The 20955-nt window shown below is 52.9% G+C and overlaps 1 protein-coding gene across 4 annotated transcripts in view; it reads left to right on the top strand.

Annotated features, from left to right (window-relative positions):
* The window catches only part of LOC137307320 (natural resistance-associated macrophage protein 2-like), a 224919-nt gene extending 204282 nt beyond the window's left edge, over window positions 1–20637 (top strand). For 3 of the 4 annotated variants that reach the window (XM_067976794.1, XM_067976792.1, XM_067976795.1), the window contains exons 17-18: window positions 9010–9028; window positions 19361–20637. In XM_067976794.1, the coding sequence (XP_067832895.1) occupies window positions 9010–9028; window positions 19361–19401 (60 nt within the window). In that variant the 3' untranslated portion in view covers window positions 19402–20637. The remainder of the gene's footprint in view (window positions 1–9009; window positions 9029–19360) is intronic. The other variant, XM_067976793.1, reaches the window with a different exon arrangement.
* The last annotated feature ends 318 nt before the right edge of the window (window positions 20638–20955 follow it).

The raw sequence follows: 20955 nt of genomic DNA, 5'->3' as shown, positions 1-20955 counted from the left end.
TAGACCAGTGTTGTACAGTCACAGACCTGTACCCACCAGTACTGTACCCCAGTGTTATGCAGTGACAGACCTGTAACCTCCAGTACTGTACCGCAGTGTTATACAGTGACAGTCCTGTACCCACCAGTACAGTACCCCAGTGTTATACAGTGACAGACCTGCACCCACCAGTACTGTACCCCAGTGTTATACAGTGACAGACCTGTACCCACCAGTGCTGTACCCCAGTGTTATACAGTGACAGACCTGTACCCACCAGTGCTGTCCCCCAGTGTTATACAGTGACAGACCTGTTCCCATCAGTGCTGTACCCCAGTGTTCGACAGGGACAGACCTGTACCCACCAGTACTGTACACCAGTGTTATACAGTGACAGACCTGTACCCACCAGTACTGCACCCCAGTGTTATGCAGGGACAGACCTGTACCCACCAGTACTGTACCCCAGTGTTATACAGTGACAGTCCTGTACCCACCAGTACTGTACCCCAGTGTTATACAGTGACAGACCTGTACCCACCAGTACTGTACCCCAGTGTAATACAGTGACAGACCTGTACCCACCAGTGCTGTACCCCAGTGTTATACAGTGACAGACCTGTACCCATCAGTACTGTACCCCAGTGTTCTACAGGGACAGACCTGCACCCACCAGTACTGTACACCAGTGTTATACAGTGACAGACCTGTTCCCACCAGTACTGCGCCCCAGTGTTACACAGTGACAGACCTGTACCCACCAGTACTGTACCCCAGTGTTATACAGTGACAGACCTGTACCCACCAGTACTGCACCCCAGTGTTATGCAGGGACAGACCTGTACCCACCAGTACTGTACCCCAGTGTTATACAGTGACAGACCTGTACCCACCAGTACTGTACCCCAGTGTTATACAGTGATGGACCTGCACTCACCAGTACTGTACCGCAGTGTTATACAGTGACAGTCCTGTACCCACCAGTACAGTACCCCAGTGTTATACAGTGACAGACCTGCACCCACCAGTACTGTACCCCAGTGTTATACAGTGACAGACCTGTACCCACCAGTGCTGTACCCCAGTGTTATACAGTGACAGACCTGTACCCATCAGTACTGTACCCCAGTGTTCTACAGGGACAGACCTGCACCCACCAGTACTGTACACCAGTGTTATACAGTGACAGACCTGTTCCCATCAGTGCTGTACCCCAGTGTTCGACAGGGACAGACTTGTACCCACCAGTACTGTACCCCAGTGTTATACAGTGACAGACCTGTACCCACCAGTATTGTACCCCAGTGTTACACAGTGACAGACCTGTACCCACCAGTACTGTACCCCAGTGTTACACAGTGACAGACCTGTACCCACCAGTACTGTACCCCAGTGTTAGACAGTGACAGACTTGTACCCAATAGTACTGTACCCCAGTGTTGTACAGTGACAGACCTGTACCCACCAGTACTGTACCCCAGTGTTACACAGTGACAGACTTGTACCCAATAGTACTGTACCCCAGTGTTATACAGAGACAGACCTGTGCCCACCAGCACTGTACCCCAGTGTTATACAGTGACAGACCTGTACCCACCAGTACTGTACCCCAGTGTTACACAGTGACAGACCTGTACCCACCAGTACTGTACCCCAGTGTTATACAGTGACAGACCTGTACCCACCAGTACTGTACCCCAGTGTTACACAGTGACAGACCTGTACCCACCAGTACTGTACCCCAGTGTTACACAGTGACAGACCTGTACCCACCAGTACTGTACCCCAGTGTTACACAGTGACAGACCTGTACCCACCAGTACTGTACCCCAGTGTTATACAGTGACAGACCTGTACCCACCAGTACTGTACCCCAGTGTTATACAGTGACAGACCTGTCCCCACCAGTACTGTACCCCAGTGTTACACAGTGACAGACCTGTACCCACCAGTACTGTACCCCAGTGTTACACAGTGACAGACCTGTACCCACCAGTACTGTACCCCAGTGTTATACAGTGACAGACCTGTACCCACCAGTACTGTACCCCAGTGTCACACAGTGACAGACCTGTACCCACCAGTACTGTACTCCAGTGTTATACAGTGACAGACCTGTACCCACCAGTACTGTACCCCAGTGTTATACAGAGACAGACCTGTACCCACCAGTACTGTACCCCAGTGTTACACAGTGACAGACCTGTACCCACCAGTACTGTACCTGTGTTATATAGTGACAGACCTGTACCCACCAGTACTGTACCCCAGTGTTCTGCAGTGACAGACCTGTCCCCACCAGTGCTGTACTCCAGCGTTATACAGTGACAGACCTGTACCCACCAGTACTGTACCCCAGTGTTATACAGTGACAGACCTGTACCCACCAGTACTGTACCCCAGTGTTATGCAGTGACAGACCTGTACCCACCAGTACTGTGCCCCAGTGTTATACAGTGACAGACCTGTACCTACCAGTACTGTACCCCAGTGATTTCAGTGACAGACCTGTACCCACCAGTACTGTACCCCAGTGTTGCACAGTGACATACCTGTACCCACCAGTACTGTACCCCAGTGTTATACAGTGACAGACCTGTACCCACCAGCTCTGTACCCCAGTATTATACAGTGACAGACCTGTACCCACCAGTACTGTACCCCAGTGTTATACAGTGACAGACCTGTACCCACCAGTACTGTACCCCAGTGTTATACAGTGACAGACCTGTACCCACCAGTGCTGTAACCCAGTGTTATACAGTGACAGACCTGTACCCATCAGTACTGTACCCCAGTGTTCTACAGGGACAGACCTGCACCCACCAGTACTGTACACCAGTGTTATACAGTGACAGACCTGTTCCCACCAGTACTGCGCCCCAGTGTTACACAGTGACAGACCTGTACCCACCAGTACTGTACCCCAGTGTTATACAGTGACAGACCTGTACCCACCAGTACTGCACCCCAGTGTTATGCAGGGACAGACCTGTACCCACCAGTACTGTACCCCAGTGTTATACAGTGACAGACCTGTACCCACCAGTACTGTACCCCAGTGTTATACAGTGATGGACCTGCACTCACCAGTACTGTACCGCAGTGTTATACAGTGACAGTCCTGTACCCACCAGTACAGTACCCCAGTGTTATACAGTGACAGACCTGCACCCACCAGTACTGTACCCCAGTGTTATACAGTGACAGACCTGTACCCACCAGTGCTGTACCCCAGTGTTATACAGTGACAGACCTGTACCCACCAGTGCTGTCCCCCAGTGTTATACAGTGACAGACCTGTTCCCATCAGTGCTGTACCCCAGTGTTCGACAGGGACAGACTTGTACCCACCAGTACTGTACCCCAGTGTTATACAGTGACAGACCTGTACCCACCAGTATTGTACCCCAGTGTTACACAGTGACAGACCTGTACCCACCAGTACTGTACCCCAGTGTTACACAGTGACAGACCTGTACCCACCAGTACTGTACCCCAGTGTTACACAGTGACAGACTTGTACCCAATAGTACTGTACCCCAGTGTTGTACAGTGACAGACCTGTACCCACCAGTACTGTACCCCAGTGTTACACAGTGACAGACTTGTACCCAATAGTACTGTACCCCAGTGTTATACAGAGACAGACCTGTGCCCACCAGCACTGTACCCCAGTGTTATACAGTGACAGACCTGTACCCACCAGTACTGTACCCCAGTGTTACACAGTGACAGACCTGTACCCACCAGTACTGTACCCCAGTGTTATACAGTGACAGACCTGTACCCACCAGTACTGTACCCCAGTGTTACACAGTGACAGACCTGTACCCACCAGTACTGTACCCCAGTGTTACACAGTGACAGACCTGTACCCACCAGTACTGTACCCCAGTGTTACACAGTGACAGACCTGTACCCACCAGTACTGTACCCCAGTGTTATACAGTGACAGACCTGTACCCACCAGTACTGTACCCCAGTGTTATACAGTGACAGACCTGTCCCCACCAGTACTGTACCCCAGTGTTCCACAGTGACAGACCTGTACCCACCAGTACTGTACCCCAGTGTTACACAGTGACAGACCTGTACCCACCAGTACTGTACCCCAGTGTTATACAGTGACAGACCTGTACCCACCAGTACTGTACCCCAGTGTCACACAGTGACAGACCTGTACCCACCAGTACTGTACTCCAGTGTTATACAGTGACAGACCTGTACCCACCAGTACTGTACCCCAGTGTTATACAGAGACAGACCTGTACCCACCAGTACTGTACCCCAGTGTTACACAGTGACAGACCTGTACCCACCAGTACTGTACCTGTGTTATATAGTGACAGACCTGTACCCACCAGTACTGTACTCCAGTGTTCTGCAGTGACAGACCTGTCCCCACCAGTGCTGTACTCCAGCGTTATACAGTGACAGACCTGTACCCACCAGTACTGTACCCCAGTGTTATACAGTGACAGACCTGTACCCACCAGTACTGTACCCCAGTGTTATGCAGTGACAGACCTGTACCCACCAGTACTGTGCCCCAGTGTTATACAGTGACAGACCTGTACCTACCAGTACTGTACCCCAGTGATTTCAGTGACAGACCTGTACCCACCAGTACTGTACCCCAGTGTTGCACAGTGACATACCTGTACCCACCAGTACTGTACCCCAGTGTTATACAGTGACAGACCTGTACCCACCAGCTCTGTACCCCAGTATTATACAGTGACAGACCTGTACCCACCAGTACTGTACCCCAGTGTTATACACTGACAGACCTGTACCCACCAGTACTGTACCCCAGTGTTATACAGTGACAGACCTGTACCCACCAGTGCTGTACCCCAGTGTTAGACAGTGACAGACCTGTACCCACCAGTACTATACCCCAGTATTATACAGTGACAGACCTGTACCCACCAGGACTGTACCCCCAGTGTTATACAGTGACAGACCTGTACCCACCTGTACTGTACCCCAGTGTTGTACAGTGACAGACCTGTACCCACCAGTACTGTACCCCAGTGTTACACAGTGACAGACCTGTACCCACCTGTACTGTACCCCAGTGTTGTACAGTGACAGACCTGTACCCACCAGTACTGTACCCCAGTGTTGTACAGTGACAGACCTGTACCCACCAGTACTGTACCCCAGTGTTATACAGTGACAGACCTGTACCCACCAGTACTGTACCCCAGTGTTGTACAGTGACAGACCTGTACCCACCAGTACTGTACCCCAGTGTTGTACAGTGACAGACCTGTACCCACCAGTACTGTACCCCAGTGTTGTACAGTGACAGACCTGTACCCACCAGTACTGTACCCCAGTGTTGTACAGTGACAGACCTGTACCCACCAGTACTGTACCCCAGTGTTATACAGTGACAGACCTGTACCCACCAGTACTGTACCCCAGTGTTATACAGTGACAGACCTGTACCCATCAGTACTGTACCCCAGTGTTATACAGTGACAGACCTGTACCCACCAGTACTGTACCCCAGTGTTACACAGTGACAGACCTGTCCCCACCAGTACTGTACCCCAGTGTTGTACAGTGACAGACCTGTACCCACCAGTACTGTACCCCAGTGTTGTACAGTGACAGACCTGTACCCACCAGTACTGTACCCCAGTGTTATACAGTGACAGACCTGTACCCAGCAGTACTGTACCCCAGTGCTATACAGTGACAGACCTGTACCCACCAGTACTGTACCCCAGTGTTATACAGTGACAGACCTGTACCCACCAGTACTGTACTCCAGTGTTATACAGTGACAGACCTGTACCCACCAGTACTGTACCCCAGTGTTGTACAGTGACAGACCTGTACCCACCAGTACTGTACCCCAGTGTGATACAGTGACAGACCTGTACCCACCAGTACTGTACCCCAGTGTTATATAGTGACAGACCTGCACCCACCAGTACTGTACCCCAGTGTGATACAGTGACAGACCTGTACCCACCAGTACTGTACCCCAGTGTTGTACAGTGACAGACCTGTCCCCACCAGTACTGTACCCCAGTGTTATACAGTGACAGACCTGTACCCACCAGTACTGTACCCCAGTGTTATACAGTGACAGACCTGTACCCACCAGTACTGTACTCCAGTGTTATACAGTGACAGACCTGTACCCACCAGTACTGTACCCCAGTGTTGCACAGTGACAGACCTGTACCCACCAGTACTGTACCCCAGTGTTATACAGTGACAGACCTGTACCCACCAGTACTGTACCCCAGTGTTATACAGTGACAGACCTGTACCCACCAGTACTGTACTCCAGTGTTATACAGTGACAGACCTGTACCCACCAGTACTATACCCCAGTGTTATACAGTGACAGACCTGTACCCACCAGTACTGTACTCCAGTGTTATACAGTGACAGACCTGTACCCACCAGGACTGTACCCCAGTGTTATACAGTGACAGACCTGTACCCACCAGTACTGTACCCCAGTGTTATACAGTGACAGACCTGTACCCACCAGTACTGTACTCCAGTGTTATACAGTGACAGACCTGTACCCACCAGTACTATACCCCAGTGTTATACAGTGACAGACCTGTACCCACCAGTACTGTACCCCAGTGTTACACAGTGACAGACCTGTACCCACCAGTACTGTACCCCAGTGTTATACAGTGACAGACCTGTACCCACCAGTACTGTACCCCAGTGTTACACAGAGACAGACCTGTACCCACCAGTACTGTACCCCAGTGTTATACAGTGACAGACCTGTACCCACCAGTACTGTACTCCAGTGTTATACAGTGACAGACCTGTCCCCACCAGTACTGTACCCCAGTGTTATACAGTGACAGACCTGTACCCACCAGTATTGTACCCCAGTGTTATACAGTGACAGACCTGTACCCACCAGTACTGTACCCCAATGTTATACAGGGACAGACCTGTACCCACCAGTACTGTACCCCAGTGTTATACAGTGACAGACCTGTACCCACCAGTACTGTACCCCAGTGTTATACAGTGACAGACCTGTACCCACCAGTACTGTACCCCAGTGTTATACAGTGACAGACCTGTACCCACCAGTACTGTACCCCAGTGTTACACAGTGACAGACCTGTACCCACCAGTACTGTACTCCAGTGTTATACAGTGACAGACCTGTACCCACCAGTACTGTACCCTAGTATTATACAGTGACAGACCTGTACCCACCAGTACTGTACCCCAGTGTTATACAGTGACAGACCTGTCCCCACCAGTACTGTACCCCAGTGTTACACAGTGACAGACCTGTACCCACCAGTACTGTACTCCAGTGTTATACAGTGACAGACCTGTACCCACCAGTACTGTACCCTAGTATTATACAGTGACAGACCTGTACCCACCAGTACTGTACCCCAGTGTTATACAGTGACAGACCTGTCCCCACCAGTACTGTACCCCAGTGTTACACAGTGACAGACCTGTACCCACCAGTACTGTACTCCAGTGTTATACAGTGACAGACCTGTACCCACCAGTACTGTACCCCAGTGTTATACAGTGACAGACCTGTACCCACCAGTACTGTACCCCAGTGTTATACAGTGACAGACCTGTACCCACCAGTACTGTACCCCAGTGTTATACAGTGACAGACCTGTCCCCACCAGTACTGTACCCCAGTGTTACACAGTGACAGACCTGTACCCACCAGTACTGTACTCCAGTGTTATACAGTGACAGACCTGTCCCCACCAGTACTGTACCCCAGTGTTATACAGTGACAGACCTGTACCCACCAGTACTGTACTCCAGTGTTATACAGTGACAGACCTGTACCCACCAGTACTGTACCCCAGTGTTATACAGTGACAGACCTGTACCCACCAGTACTGTACTCCAGTGTTATACAGTGACAGACCTGTACCCACCAATACTGTACCCCAGTGTTATACAGTGACAGACCTGTACCCACCAGTACTGTACCCCAGTGTTATACAGTGACAGACTTGTACCCACCAGTACTGTACCCCAGTGTTATACAGTGACAGACCTGTACCCACCAGTACTGTACCCCAGTGTTATACAGTGACAGACCTGTACACACCAGTACTGTACCCCAGTGTTATACAGTGACAGACCTGTACCCACCAGTACTGTACCCCAGTGTTATACAGTGACAGACCTGTACCCACCAGTACTGTAGACCAGTGTTATATAGTGACAGACCTGTACCCACCAGTACTGTACCCCAGTGTTATACAGTGACAGACTTGTACCCACCAGTACTGTACCCCAGTGTTATACAGTGACAGACCTGTACCCACCAGTACTGTACCCCAGTGTTATACAGTGACAGACCTGTACACACCAGTACTGTACCCCAGTGTTATACAGTGACAGACCTGTACCCACCAGTACTGTACCCCAGTGTTATACAGTGACAGACCTGTACCCACCAGTACTGTACCCCAGTGTTATACAGTGACAGACCTGTACCCACCAGTACTGTACCCCAGTGTTATACAGCGACAGACCTGTACCCACCAGTACTGTACCCCAGTGTTGTACAGTGACAGACCTGTACCCACCAGTACTGTACCCGTGTTATACAGAGACAGACCTGTACCCACCAGTACTGTACCCCAGTGTTATACAGTGACAGACCTGTACCCACCAGTACTGTACCCCAATTGTCTACAGATCAAAATCCTCCAATCACAGCCCCGGTTTGGAAGGACACAATCTATTCATGCTCTGATGGGTTTCCTCATTTGGACGCAGGATAAATATCCATATAGTCCACAAGTTACTGAAATCCCGGTGACAGTGCTGAATTCAGGCAGAGATTGGGAGCTCGGCATGTGGTCAATCAGTTTGATAACCTTTTCCATGACCCTACACCAGACATCAGTTGGTACAAGACACCAGGGTGCCAATTATTGCTGCTATTACTGTGTGTTTTGATGATTCTTGTATTTCTGTTGCCGGCACGTATGTGATTTTACAGCATTGTGTGTGTGTTTTCTATAGGCCTCCCCTGAGGACACCAGTAAGTATAAATCATGCATGAGCTGTGGATCATTTGGTTTTGATTCTGACAGACACGTCCAAATTAAACACGCACATGGTGCTAAATGAACTATTTTCCCTCGAAATGCAGAATTAATCTGGAATAGTTAAAGCTCAACAGTTGTGATACAGCACACTGTAAACTGATCTTAGAGATAGTCTTCGATTCCTGCATGCTGTTAATTGGTTGATGGGGCACTGTTTGTCATTTGGTGAATACCTTCTACTGCGCTCGAATCGAACACTCCTGTGATAACTGCTTTTAAATCATTGTTTTTCAAATATACATCTTATATTGGGAGAATCGAAGCTCCCTCCATTGGCCGTTGTGTAATTAACCCTTTAAAGTCCTGACTCTTGCTCAGGTGCAAGAGGTTAATTTTGCAATAAAAATGTTTTTGTGATATTGGTGCCTGGTCCTGTGCTCTGGGCTGCATGAAATATTCCAGCCACCAGCTGTTTCCACCTCACTGCCACTATTATGTTAATCGGGAGGCGGTTTAAAGTGCCTGTGCTCCATCTGAACTTGAAGAAAATCTTACAATCAATGCACAATGTGCCCCACTCCCTGCATTCTAGTTCAGACATTGGACTGCAAACAGCACTGTGGAGGGGGAGAAATGCAGTTGGTGGTTGTAATAACTGTATTAACACTGTGTTTAGAGGAACTTGGGGATTAAACAGGCTAAAAGATTTTTGTGCTTGAGTCCAGAGTCCCTTGTCCCATCAAATATAGACCTGATAAGAATGTTTCCAGTTTTACAGTATTTATAATAGTTATTGTACTGAGGTTGCTCCTCCCAGTGCTCCTTGTTCACAGTTGTCAGTTTCAGCAGGATTTTGCATCACAGATGAACCCGATCCTACCCTCAAACATTGTCCATACATACGCTCGCGGTCGCTCGCCCTCACTCACGCGCTCGCGGTCGCTCGCCCTCACTCACGCGCTCGCGGTCGCTCGCCCGCACTCACGCGCTCGCTCGCCCGCACTCACGCGCTCGCTCGCCCGCACTCACGCGCTCGCTCGCCCGCACTCACGCGCTCGCTCGCCCGCACTCACGCGCTCGCGGTCGCTCGCCCTCACTCACGCGCTCGCGGTCGCTCGCCCTCACTCACGCGCTCGCGGTCGCTCGCCCTCACTCACGCGCTCGCTCGCCCTCACTCACGCGCTCGCTCGCCCGCACTCACGCGCTCGCTCGCCCGCACTCACGCGCTCGCTCGCCCGCACTCACGCGCTCGCTCGCCCGCACTCACGCGCTCACGGTCGCTCGCCCTCACTCTCGCGGTCGCTCGCCCTCACTCTCGCGGTCGCTCGCCCGCACTCACGCGCTCGCGGTCGCTCGCCCTCACTCACGCGGTCGCTCGCCCTCACTCTCGCGGTCGCTCGCCCGCACTCACGCGCTCGCGGTCGCTCGCCCGCACTCACGCGCTCGCTCGCCCGCACTCACGCGCTCGCGGTCGCTCGCCCTCACTCACGCGGTCGCTCGCCCGCACTCACGCGCTCGCGGTCGCTCGCCCTCACTCTCGCGGTCGCTCGCCCGCACTCACGCGCTCGCGGTCGCTCGCCCTCACTCACGCGCTCGCGGTCGCTCGCCCTCACTCTCGCGGTCGCTCGCCCTCACTCTCGCGGTCGCGGTCGCTCGCCCTCACTCTCGCGGTCGCTCGCCCTCACTCACGCGGTCGCTCGCCCTCACTCACACGCTCGCGGTCGCTCGCCCGCACGCACGCGCTCGCGGTCGCTCGCCCTCACTCACACGCTCGCAATCACTCACCCACGCACACGCTCGCGGTCGCTCGCCCTCACTCGCGCTCGCGGTCGCTCGCCCTCACTCACGCGCTCGCGGTCGCTCGCCCTCACTCACGCGCTCGCGGTCGCTCGCCCTCACTCACGCGCTCGCGGTCGCTCGCCCGCACTCACGCGCTCGCGGTCGCTCGTCCGCACGCACACGCTCGCAATCGCTCACCCACGCACACGCTCGCTCGCCCTCACTCACACGCTCGCGGTCGCTCGCCCGCCCGCACGCGCTCGCGTTTGCTCGCCCTCACTCACGCTCGCGGTCGCTCGCCCGCACGCACACGCTCGCGGTCGCTCGCCCGCACGCACACGCTCGCAATCGCTCACCCACGCACACGCTCGCGGTCGCTCGCCCTCACTCACACGCTCGCGGTCGCTCGCCCGCACGCACGCGCTCGCGGTCGCTCGCCCTCACTCACGCTCGCGGTCGCTCGCCCGCACGCACACGCTCGCAATCACTCACCCACGCACACGGTCGCTCGCCCTCACTCACGCGCTCGCGGTCGCTCGCCCTCACTCACGCGCTCGCGGTCGCTCGCCAGCACGCACGCGCTCGCGGTCGCTCGCCCGCACTCACGGTCGCTCGCCCGCACTCACGCGCTCGCGGTCGCTCGCCCGCACACGCTCGCAATCACTCACCCACGCACACGCTCGCGGTCGCTCGCCCTCACTCACACGCTCGCGGTCGCTCGCCCGCACGCACACGCTCGCAATCACTCACCCACGCACACGCTCGCGGTCGCTCGCCCGCGCACACGCTCACAATCACTCACCCACGCACACGCTCGCAATTACTCACTCGCACGCACACGCTCGCAATCACTCACTCGCACGCACATGCTCGCAATCACTCACTCGCACGCACACGCTCGCAATCACTCGCTCGCACGCACACGCTCGCAATCACTCGCTCGCACGCACACGCTCGCAATCACTGGCTCGCACGCACACTCTCGCAATCACTCACTCGCACGCACACGCTCGCAATCACTCGCACGCACGCTCGCAATCACTCACTCGCACGCACACGCTCGCAATCACTCGCAAGCACGCACACACTCGCAATCACTCACTCGCACGCACGCTCGCAATCACTCACTCGCACGCACACACTCGCAATCACTCACTCGCACGCACGCTCGCAATCACTCGCACGCACGCTCGCAATCACTCACTCGCACGCACACGCTCGCAATCACTCGCATGCACGCACACTCGCAATCACTCACTCGCACGCACGCTCGCAATCACTCACTTGCACGCACACGCTCGCAATCACTCGCACGCACGCACACACTCGCAATCACTCACTCGCACGCACACGCTCGCAATCACTCGCACGCACGCACGCTCGCAATCACTCACTCGCACGCGCACGCTCGCAATCACTCGCACGCACGCACGCTCGCAATCACTCACTCGCACGCGCACGCTCGCAATCACTCGCACGCACACACTCGCAATCACTCACTCGCACGCACGCTCGCAATCACTCACTCGCACGCACACGCTCGCAATCACTCGCAAGCACGCACACACTCGCAATCACTCACTCGCACGCACGCTCGCAATCACTCACTCGCACGCACGCTCGCAATCACTCACTCGCACGCACGCTCGCAATCACTCGCACGCACGCACGCTCGCAATCACTCACTTGCACGCACACGCTCGCAATCACTCGCACGCACGCACACACTCGCAATCACTCACTCGCACGCACACGCTCGCAATCACTCGCACGCACGCACGCTCGCAATCACTCACTCGCACGCGCACGCTCGCAATCACTCGCACGCACACACTCGCAATCACTCACTCGCACGCACACGCTCGCAATCACTCACTCGCACGCACACGCTCGCAATCACTCACTCGCACGCACACGCTCGCAATCACTCACTCGCACGCACACGCTCGCAATCACTCGCATGCACGCAAAAGCTCGCAATCACTCACTCGCACGCACGCTTGCACTCAAATCACTCGCAAGCACTCGCTCTCAATCACTCACTCGCAAGCACGCACTCACTCAATCACTCGCAAGCACGCACTCACTCAATCACTCGCAAGCACGCACTCACTCAATCACTCGCTCACTCAATCACTCACTCAATCACGCACTCACTCAATCACTCGCAAGCAAGCACATGCTCGCAAGCACGCACTCAATCACTCGCAATCACTCAATCGCACGCACACGCTCGCGATGACTCACTCGCATGCACTCACTCACCCGCACACACTCACTCGCAAGCACGCACACGCTCGCAATCACTCACTCGCACGGACATGCTCGCAATCACTCGCACGCACACGCTCGCAATCACTCGCAAGCACACACATGCTCGCAATCACTCGCACGCACACGCTCGCAATCATTCACTCGCACGGACATGCTCGCAATCACTCGCACGCACACGCTCGCAATCACTCGCACGCACACACATGCTCGCAATCACTCGCACGCACACGCTCGCAATCACTCGCAAGCACACACATGCTCGCAATCACTCGCAAGCACACACACACTCGCAAGCACACACACACGCACACACTCGCAAGCACGCACACAATCACTCGCAATCACTCAATCGCACGCACATGCTCACACTCACTCGCAATCACTCACTCGCACGCACATGCTCGCAATCAATCGCAAGCATACACACGCTCGCGATCACTCACTCGCACGCACTCACTCACTCGCACACACTCACTCGCAAGCACACACACACTCGCAATCAGTCACTCGCACACACATGCTCGCAATCAATCGCAAGCATACGCACGCTCGCAATCATTCACTCGCACGCACACACACACTCGCAATCACTCACTCGCACGCACACGCTCGCAATCACTCACTCGCACGCACACGCTCGCAATCACTCACTCGCACGCACACGCTCGCAATCACTCGCAAGCACGCACATGCTTGCAAGCATGCACTCACTCAATCACTCGCAAGCACGCACACGCTCGCAATCACTCGCACGCACACGCTCACAATCACTCGCACGCACACGCTCGCAATCACTCACTCGCACGCACACGCTCGCAATCACTCGCACGCACACGCTCGCAATCACCCAATCGCACGCACACGCTCGCAATCACTCGCAAGCACGCACACGCTCGCAAGCATGCACTCACTCAATCACTCGCAAGCACGCACATGCTCGCAAGCACGCACACGCTCGCAAGCATGCACTCACTCAATCACTCGCAAGCACGCACACGCTCGCAAGCACGCACTCACTCAATCACTCGCAAGCACGCACACGCTCGCAAACACGCACTCACTCAATCACTTGCAAGCACGCACACGCTCGCAAACACGCACTCACTCAATCACTCGCAAGCACGCACACGCTCGCAAACACGCACTCACTCAATCACTTGCAAGCACACACACGCTCGCAAACACTCACTCACTCAATCACTTGCAAGCACGCACACGCTCGCAAACACTCACTCACTCAATCACTCGCAAACACGCACACGCTCGCAAACACTCACTCACTCAATCACTCGCAAACACGCACTCACTCAATCACTCGCAAGCACGCACACGCTCGCAAACACGCACTCACTCAATCACTCGCAAGCACGCACACGCTCGCAAACACTCACTCACTCAATCACTCGCAAACACGCACACGCTCGCAAACACTCACTCACTCAATCACTCGCAAACACGCACTCACTCAATCACTCGCAAGCACGCACACGCTCGCAAACACGCACTCACTCAATCACTCGCAAGCACGCACACGCTCGCAAACACTCACTCACTCAATCACTCGCAAACACGCACACGCTCGCAAACACTCACTCACTCAATCACTCGCAAACACGCACACGCTCGCAAACACTCACTCACTCAATCACTCGCAAGCACGCACACGCTCGCAAACACTCACTCACTCAATCACTCGCAAACACGCACACGCTCGCAAACACTCACTCACTCAATCACTCGCAAACACGCACTCACTCAATCACTTGCAAGAACGCACACGCTCGCAAACACTCACTCACTCAATCACTCGCAAACACGCACACGCTCGCAAACACTCACTCACTCAATCACTCGCAAACACGCATTCACTCAATCACTCGCAAGCACGCACATGCTCGCAAACACTCACTCACTCAATCACTCGCAAACACGCACACGCTCGCAAACACTCACTCACTCAATCACTCGCAAACACGCACTCACTCAATCACTCGCAAGCACGCACACGCTCGCAAACACTCACTCACTCAATCACTCGCAAGCACGCACACGCTCGCAAACACTCACTCACTCAATCACTCGCAAACACGCACACGCTCGCAAACACTCACTCACTCAATCACTCGCAAACACGCACTCACTCAATCACTCGCAAGCACGCACACGCTCGCAAACACGCACTCACTCAATCACTCGCAAGCACGCACACGCTCGCAAACACTCACTCACTCAATCACTCGCAAACACGCACACGCTCGCAAACACTCACTCACTCAATCACTCGCAAACACGCACACGCTCGCAAACACTCACTCACTCAATCACTCGCAAACACGCACACGCTCGCAAACACTCACTCACTCAATCACTTGCAAGCACGCACACGCTCGCAAACACTCACTCAATCACTCGCAAGCACGCACACGCTCGCAAACACTCACTCACTCAATCACTCTCAAACACGCACACGCTCGCAAACACTCACTCACTCAATCACTCGCAAACACGCACTCACTCAATCACTTGCAAGAACGCACACGCTCGCAAACACTCACTCACTCAATCACTCGCAAACACGCACACGCTCGCAAACACTCACTCACTCAATCACTCGCAAACACGCACTCACTCAATCACTCGCAAGCACGCACATGCTCGCAAACACTCACTCACTCAATCACTCGCAAGCACGCACACGCTCGCAAACACTCACTCACTCAATCACTCGCAAGCACGCACACGCTCGCACTCACTCACTCAATCACTCGCAAACACGCACACGCTCGCAAACACGCACTCACTCAATCACTCGCAAACACGCACACGCTCGCAAACACTCACTCACTCAATCACTCGCAAGCACGCACACGCTCGCAAACACGCACTCACTCAATCACTCGCAAGCACGCACACGCTCGCAAACACTCACTCACTCAATCACTCGCAAGCACGCACACGCTCGCAAACACGCACTCACTCAATCACTCGCAAGCACGCACACGCTCGCAAACACTCACTCACTCAATCACTCGCAAGCACGCACACGCTCGCAAACACTCACTCACTCAATCACTCGCAAGCACGCACACGCTCGCAAACACTCACTCACTCAATCACTCGCAAGCACGCACACGCTCGCAAACACGCACTCACTCAATCACTCGCAAACACTCACTCACTCAATCACTCGCAAGCACGCACACGCTCGCAAACACGCACTCACTCAATCACTCGCAAGCACGCACACGCTCGCAAACACGCACTCACTCAATCACTCGCAAGCACGCACACGCTCGCAAACACTCACTCACTCACAAACACTCACTCACTCAATCACTCGCAAGCACGCACACGCTCGCAAACACTCACTCACTCAATCACTCGCAAGCACGCACACGCTCGCAAACACGCACTCACTCAATCACTCGCAAGCACGCACACGCTCGCAAACACTCACTCACTCAATCACTCGCAAGCACGCACACGCTCGCAAACACGCACTCACTCAATCACTCGCAAACACTCACTCACTCAATCACTCGCAAGCACGCACACGCTCGCAAACACGCACTCACTCAATCACTCGCAAGCACGCACACGCTCGCAAACACTCACTCACTCAATCACTCGCAAGCACGCACTCACTCAATCACTCGCAAGCACGCACACGCTCGCAAACACTCACTCACTCAATCACTCGCAAGCACGCACACGCTCACAAACACTCACTCACTCAATCACTCGCAAGCACGCACACGCTCACAAACACTCACTCACTCAATCACTTGCAAGCACGCACACGCTCACAAACACTCACTCACTCAATCACTCGCAAGCACGCACTCACTCAATCACTCGCAAGCACGCACACGCTCGCAAACACTCACTCACTCAATCACTCGCAAGCACGCACACGCTCGCAAACACTCACTCACTCAATCACTCGCAAGCACGCACTCACTCAATCACTTGCAAGCACGCACACGCTCGCAAACACTCACTCACTCAATCACTCGCAAACACGCACTCACTCAATCACTCGCAAGCACGCACACGCTAGCAAACACTCACTCACTCAATCACTCGCAAACACTCACTCACTCAATCACTTGCAAGCACGCACACGCTCGCAAACACTCACTCACTCAATCACTCGCAAGCACGCACACGCTCGCAAACACTCACTCACTCAATCACTCGCAAGCACGCACACGCTCGCAAACACTCACTCACTCAATCACTCGCAAACACGCACTCACTCAATCACTTGCAAGCACGCACACGCTCGCAAACACTCACTCACTCAATCACTCGCAAGCACGCACACGCTCGCAAACACTCACTCACTCAATCACTCGCAAGCACGCACACGCTCGGAAACACGCACTCACTCAATCACTTGCAAGCACGCACACGCTCGCAAACACGCACTCACTCAATCACTTGCAAGCACGCACACGCTCGCAAACACGCACTCACTCAATCACTCGCAAGCACGCACAAGCTCACAAGCACGCATCCGCACTCATTCACACGCACGCACTCACTCGCAAGCACACGCTTGCACACATGCGCACAAGCTCGGACACACTCACTCACACGCACGCACTACGCACTCATACGTGCAGACATGCCCACAGACACACTTACACACGCTCTCACGTGCACATGCACTCACACACACGCACACGCTCACATGCACCCGTGCACACGCACGCACGCACACACACAGACATGCATACGTCCACGCACACACACATACACACAGATGCACACAGACACACTTTCCTACAAGGATCACTGGATAGTGATCAGGAGCAGGAACCCTGGCTGATTTTTGCCTAATGTAAGGGAACTGAGGCTAATTGTAGCATCCCTGGTTGGGAACAAGTACAGAACAGACCTAGGAGATAAAATCTGGGCCTTTCCTACTCTGTGTCGGGCTCAGTACCACATCAAGAGTGGGCATGTACTTTCTCATGTTCTTATTACCTCAATGTGTGGGGGGGTGGTAGTTACTAAGTGTGTTAGTGTAAGGGGTTGAATTATTGGTACCGACACAGTCATTAAGTCTGTGGAAAGGGGTTGAGGGGCACCAACCATAGTCTCATTTTTACACTGGACTCCCATACAATCTCAGGCTCAGTAACTTTAAGTCAATCTTTCCCCAATGGTGAAATCAGAATTACCATTTTAATCTCCACTTTTAAAGTTATCTGCCCTGTTTTATTGAATTTCGATGCATTTTGTCCTCATTAAGATGAGGTTCTGGGGAATGGACGACATCCTCGACCTCAGCCCCCTTCTGCACCCAGTGTGATATCCAACATTTCCCATACCAGCCACCCAGCTGCCTTTCCACGTCAGGTTGCTGATTAGCACTGAATTAGGGGCAGTTTTGGGCTGTTGGTCTGTGCCCACTGGGAACTGGGCTGAAACTCATTTCATGTCCAACTCTTACAGAAGAGATGTTCATCCCACCAGTCTGAGCTGGATTGGACCCTGGGTCCTACAAGGACACTCAGTGCCCACTTATTATTTCTAACACTTTGGTTTTCAGAAAGCACCCTAACAGTGACGCTGCTTTAGCATGAAGTGAGTATGAGGAGTAAGTCCCACGTCTCTTTACGGAAGCTGTATGCTGTGAGAAACACAGCCTGAATCTCTCACCCAAGCATGCTCCAGGCACAGGATCCATTTATTTCAGCAGATATGTTAATCTGCACTTTTTTTGTACAAAATATACAGGCAATGTAAGATGGGATAACCCGGGTCCCTGGAGATCCTGATTCCAAAGCAATGCCTTATTGATGTTGGGGAGATTAGCCCCATCTGCTGGGGTATGATTCCACAGGCACCCTCCAGTACCTCACCCATTCTTCATATGGAACCCAGACCGGCAAACTATTCAACCATGGAGTGCATCACAGCTGAGGCTGATCCTGCCCTCGCCCATGTGCTTTCCGGCAGGGGTCACCAGATGGTGGTCAAGGGCAGGAACCCTGATTGATGTTTCCCTCCCTAACTCAGAGACACTAAGGCCAATTGCAGTGCCCTTACTGCCTGAGGTCAGCTAACTCAGCACAGACCAGGGAGGAAAGCTGGGACCTTCTGGTCAGTGGGGTTCAGTACCACACACCAATTGCTGCATTTACCCACTAAACTGAGTAAGTTATAGCAACTTTAACTATAGCCTCTAACTTCAGGTAAAGCAATGCTCTGAACAAGCAACTAATTTATCCCCTATTCTCTCCCTCTCCTCTTCCATTTAGACTGGTTTGGGAACTCCTATGGAACTCTCTCTGCTGAGTGATGTGGACAGCCACACGTGATTCTCACGATGATCACAAGCTGATGGTGTCAGAAGATCAAAATGAAGCCCTTTCCATGCTGCAATCATTATGTAGGACTCACCAAGACTCAATTCTCTACTTCAAACATAGGGGAACTCTGTGGGTCAAGAATCTGTTTTTAAATATTAAAAATGATCTAAATTTCTTGTCAACAGTTTTATTGTTGGCAGCAGATATCCCAGTGCCACGTGCATTGTGACTGCCATTAGGCAATCATGTAATGGATCAATTTACAGCACTGTGACGTACACTGTATGGTAAATGGTCCAGCATTTTCTGGACGGACGGAGAAGGGGGCTTATGTTTTTCAGTTCCACAGTGGGAATATCCAAAGGGATTTACCTGGAATTTCAACCTCCGAAGTCTTTCATGTGTTGTTAAATGTGCACAATGTAATTCTGAAGCCTTATAAACGGATTCTGATGTGTTTTGACAGCAGGACACGGATAAATTCCCAACACGTATGCAGTGCTACACTTGTTTTTATTGGTGGGGGGTGGGGTGCTTGTGTATGGACCTGCGGCAGTGTCATTCAAGCAGATAATAGCCCAAACCTGGCCAGGAATGTGCACGCCCTTTCCAAGGGATCCCTAACCAGTACAGATATACTGGGGAGGTGTGGGAGAAGGTTGAGATTGAAGTTGACCACAAGGGAGAGATGTCATTTCAATTTATGTCATGCAGATCAATTCACTCTCCCGTCAACATCTGACTGCACGGTGCAATCTGGCTTTTAGTTGTTAAATCCACAGTGAAATATTGTCGAATCGAATTCAATGGTCCTCATAGTGCAGCCTAAGCACGCCTCAGCCCTCAGCAGACTCGCTGTTCCAAATCCACTTGTGCCTCCATTCACAGCCTGCATGGCACTGCCATTCTTTGCTGATCCCTCTCTTCTTGCTCTCCAGGGAGAAAAGAAAAGGAATGAATTCCAGAGGCAGGTTATCCCACCACCCAGACAGTGAGCAAAAGGAATCTATTAAATCTACGGGACTGATAGTTCCATTACACTGGGGTTGGATCACAGAGGTCTTGAGCCTTATCTTTCCAGAATATCAATCCTATCTCTTCCTATTATAGCATCCAGCTTTCTCCTTCGCCAGGACTATCTCACCATGGGATACATGTGCCTCCTATTTTTACATGTAATATGTAATACCTTGCACTTATTCGTATTAAACTTCATTTGCCACTGATCAGCCCAGGTGCAAACCCTGTCTAGCTCTCTTTGTAAGATCTTCTGAGTCCACAGTCCCCTGGAATTTACCTGCCTACATTGAGACTGCAATTCCAGTTCACTCATGTATATTAGGAGGAGGGGATCCCAGAGCGGACCCCTGGGGCAGCCCACTCTGCACCTGTCCCCCATTGCTCCCCTTACGACTACCCTCTGATTCCTTCCCTTTAGCCGATTCTAGTCCATGTTACACCCCTCCTACCCTCGGACCTTACTTCATAAAGTAGTCCCTTGTGTTGTACATTATCAAAGGCCTTTTGGCATTGAGGTTACATTT

Source organism: Heptranchias perlo, chromosome X (assembly GCF_035084215.1).
Source record: "Heptranchias perlo isolate sHepPer1 chromosome X, sHepPer1.hap1, whole genome shotgun sequence".
NCBI classification, from domain to species: Eukaryota; Metazoa; Chordata; class Chondrichthyes; order Hexanchiformes; family Hexanchidae; genus Heptranchias; species Heptranchias perlo.
The sequence above is the reverse complement of the archived record's forward strand: the minus strand, read 5'-3'. Positions and strand labels throughout refer to the sequence as shown.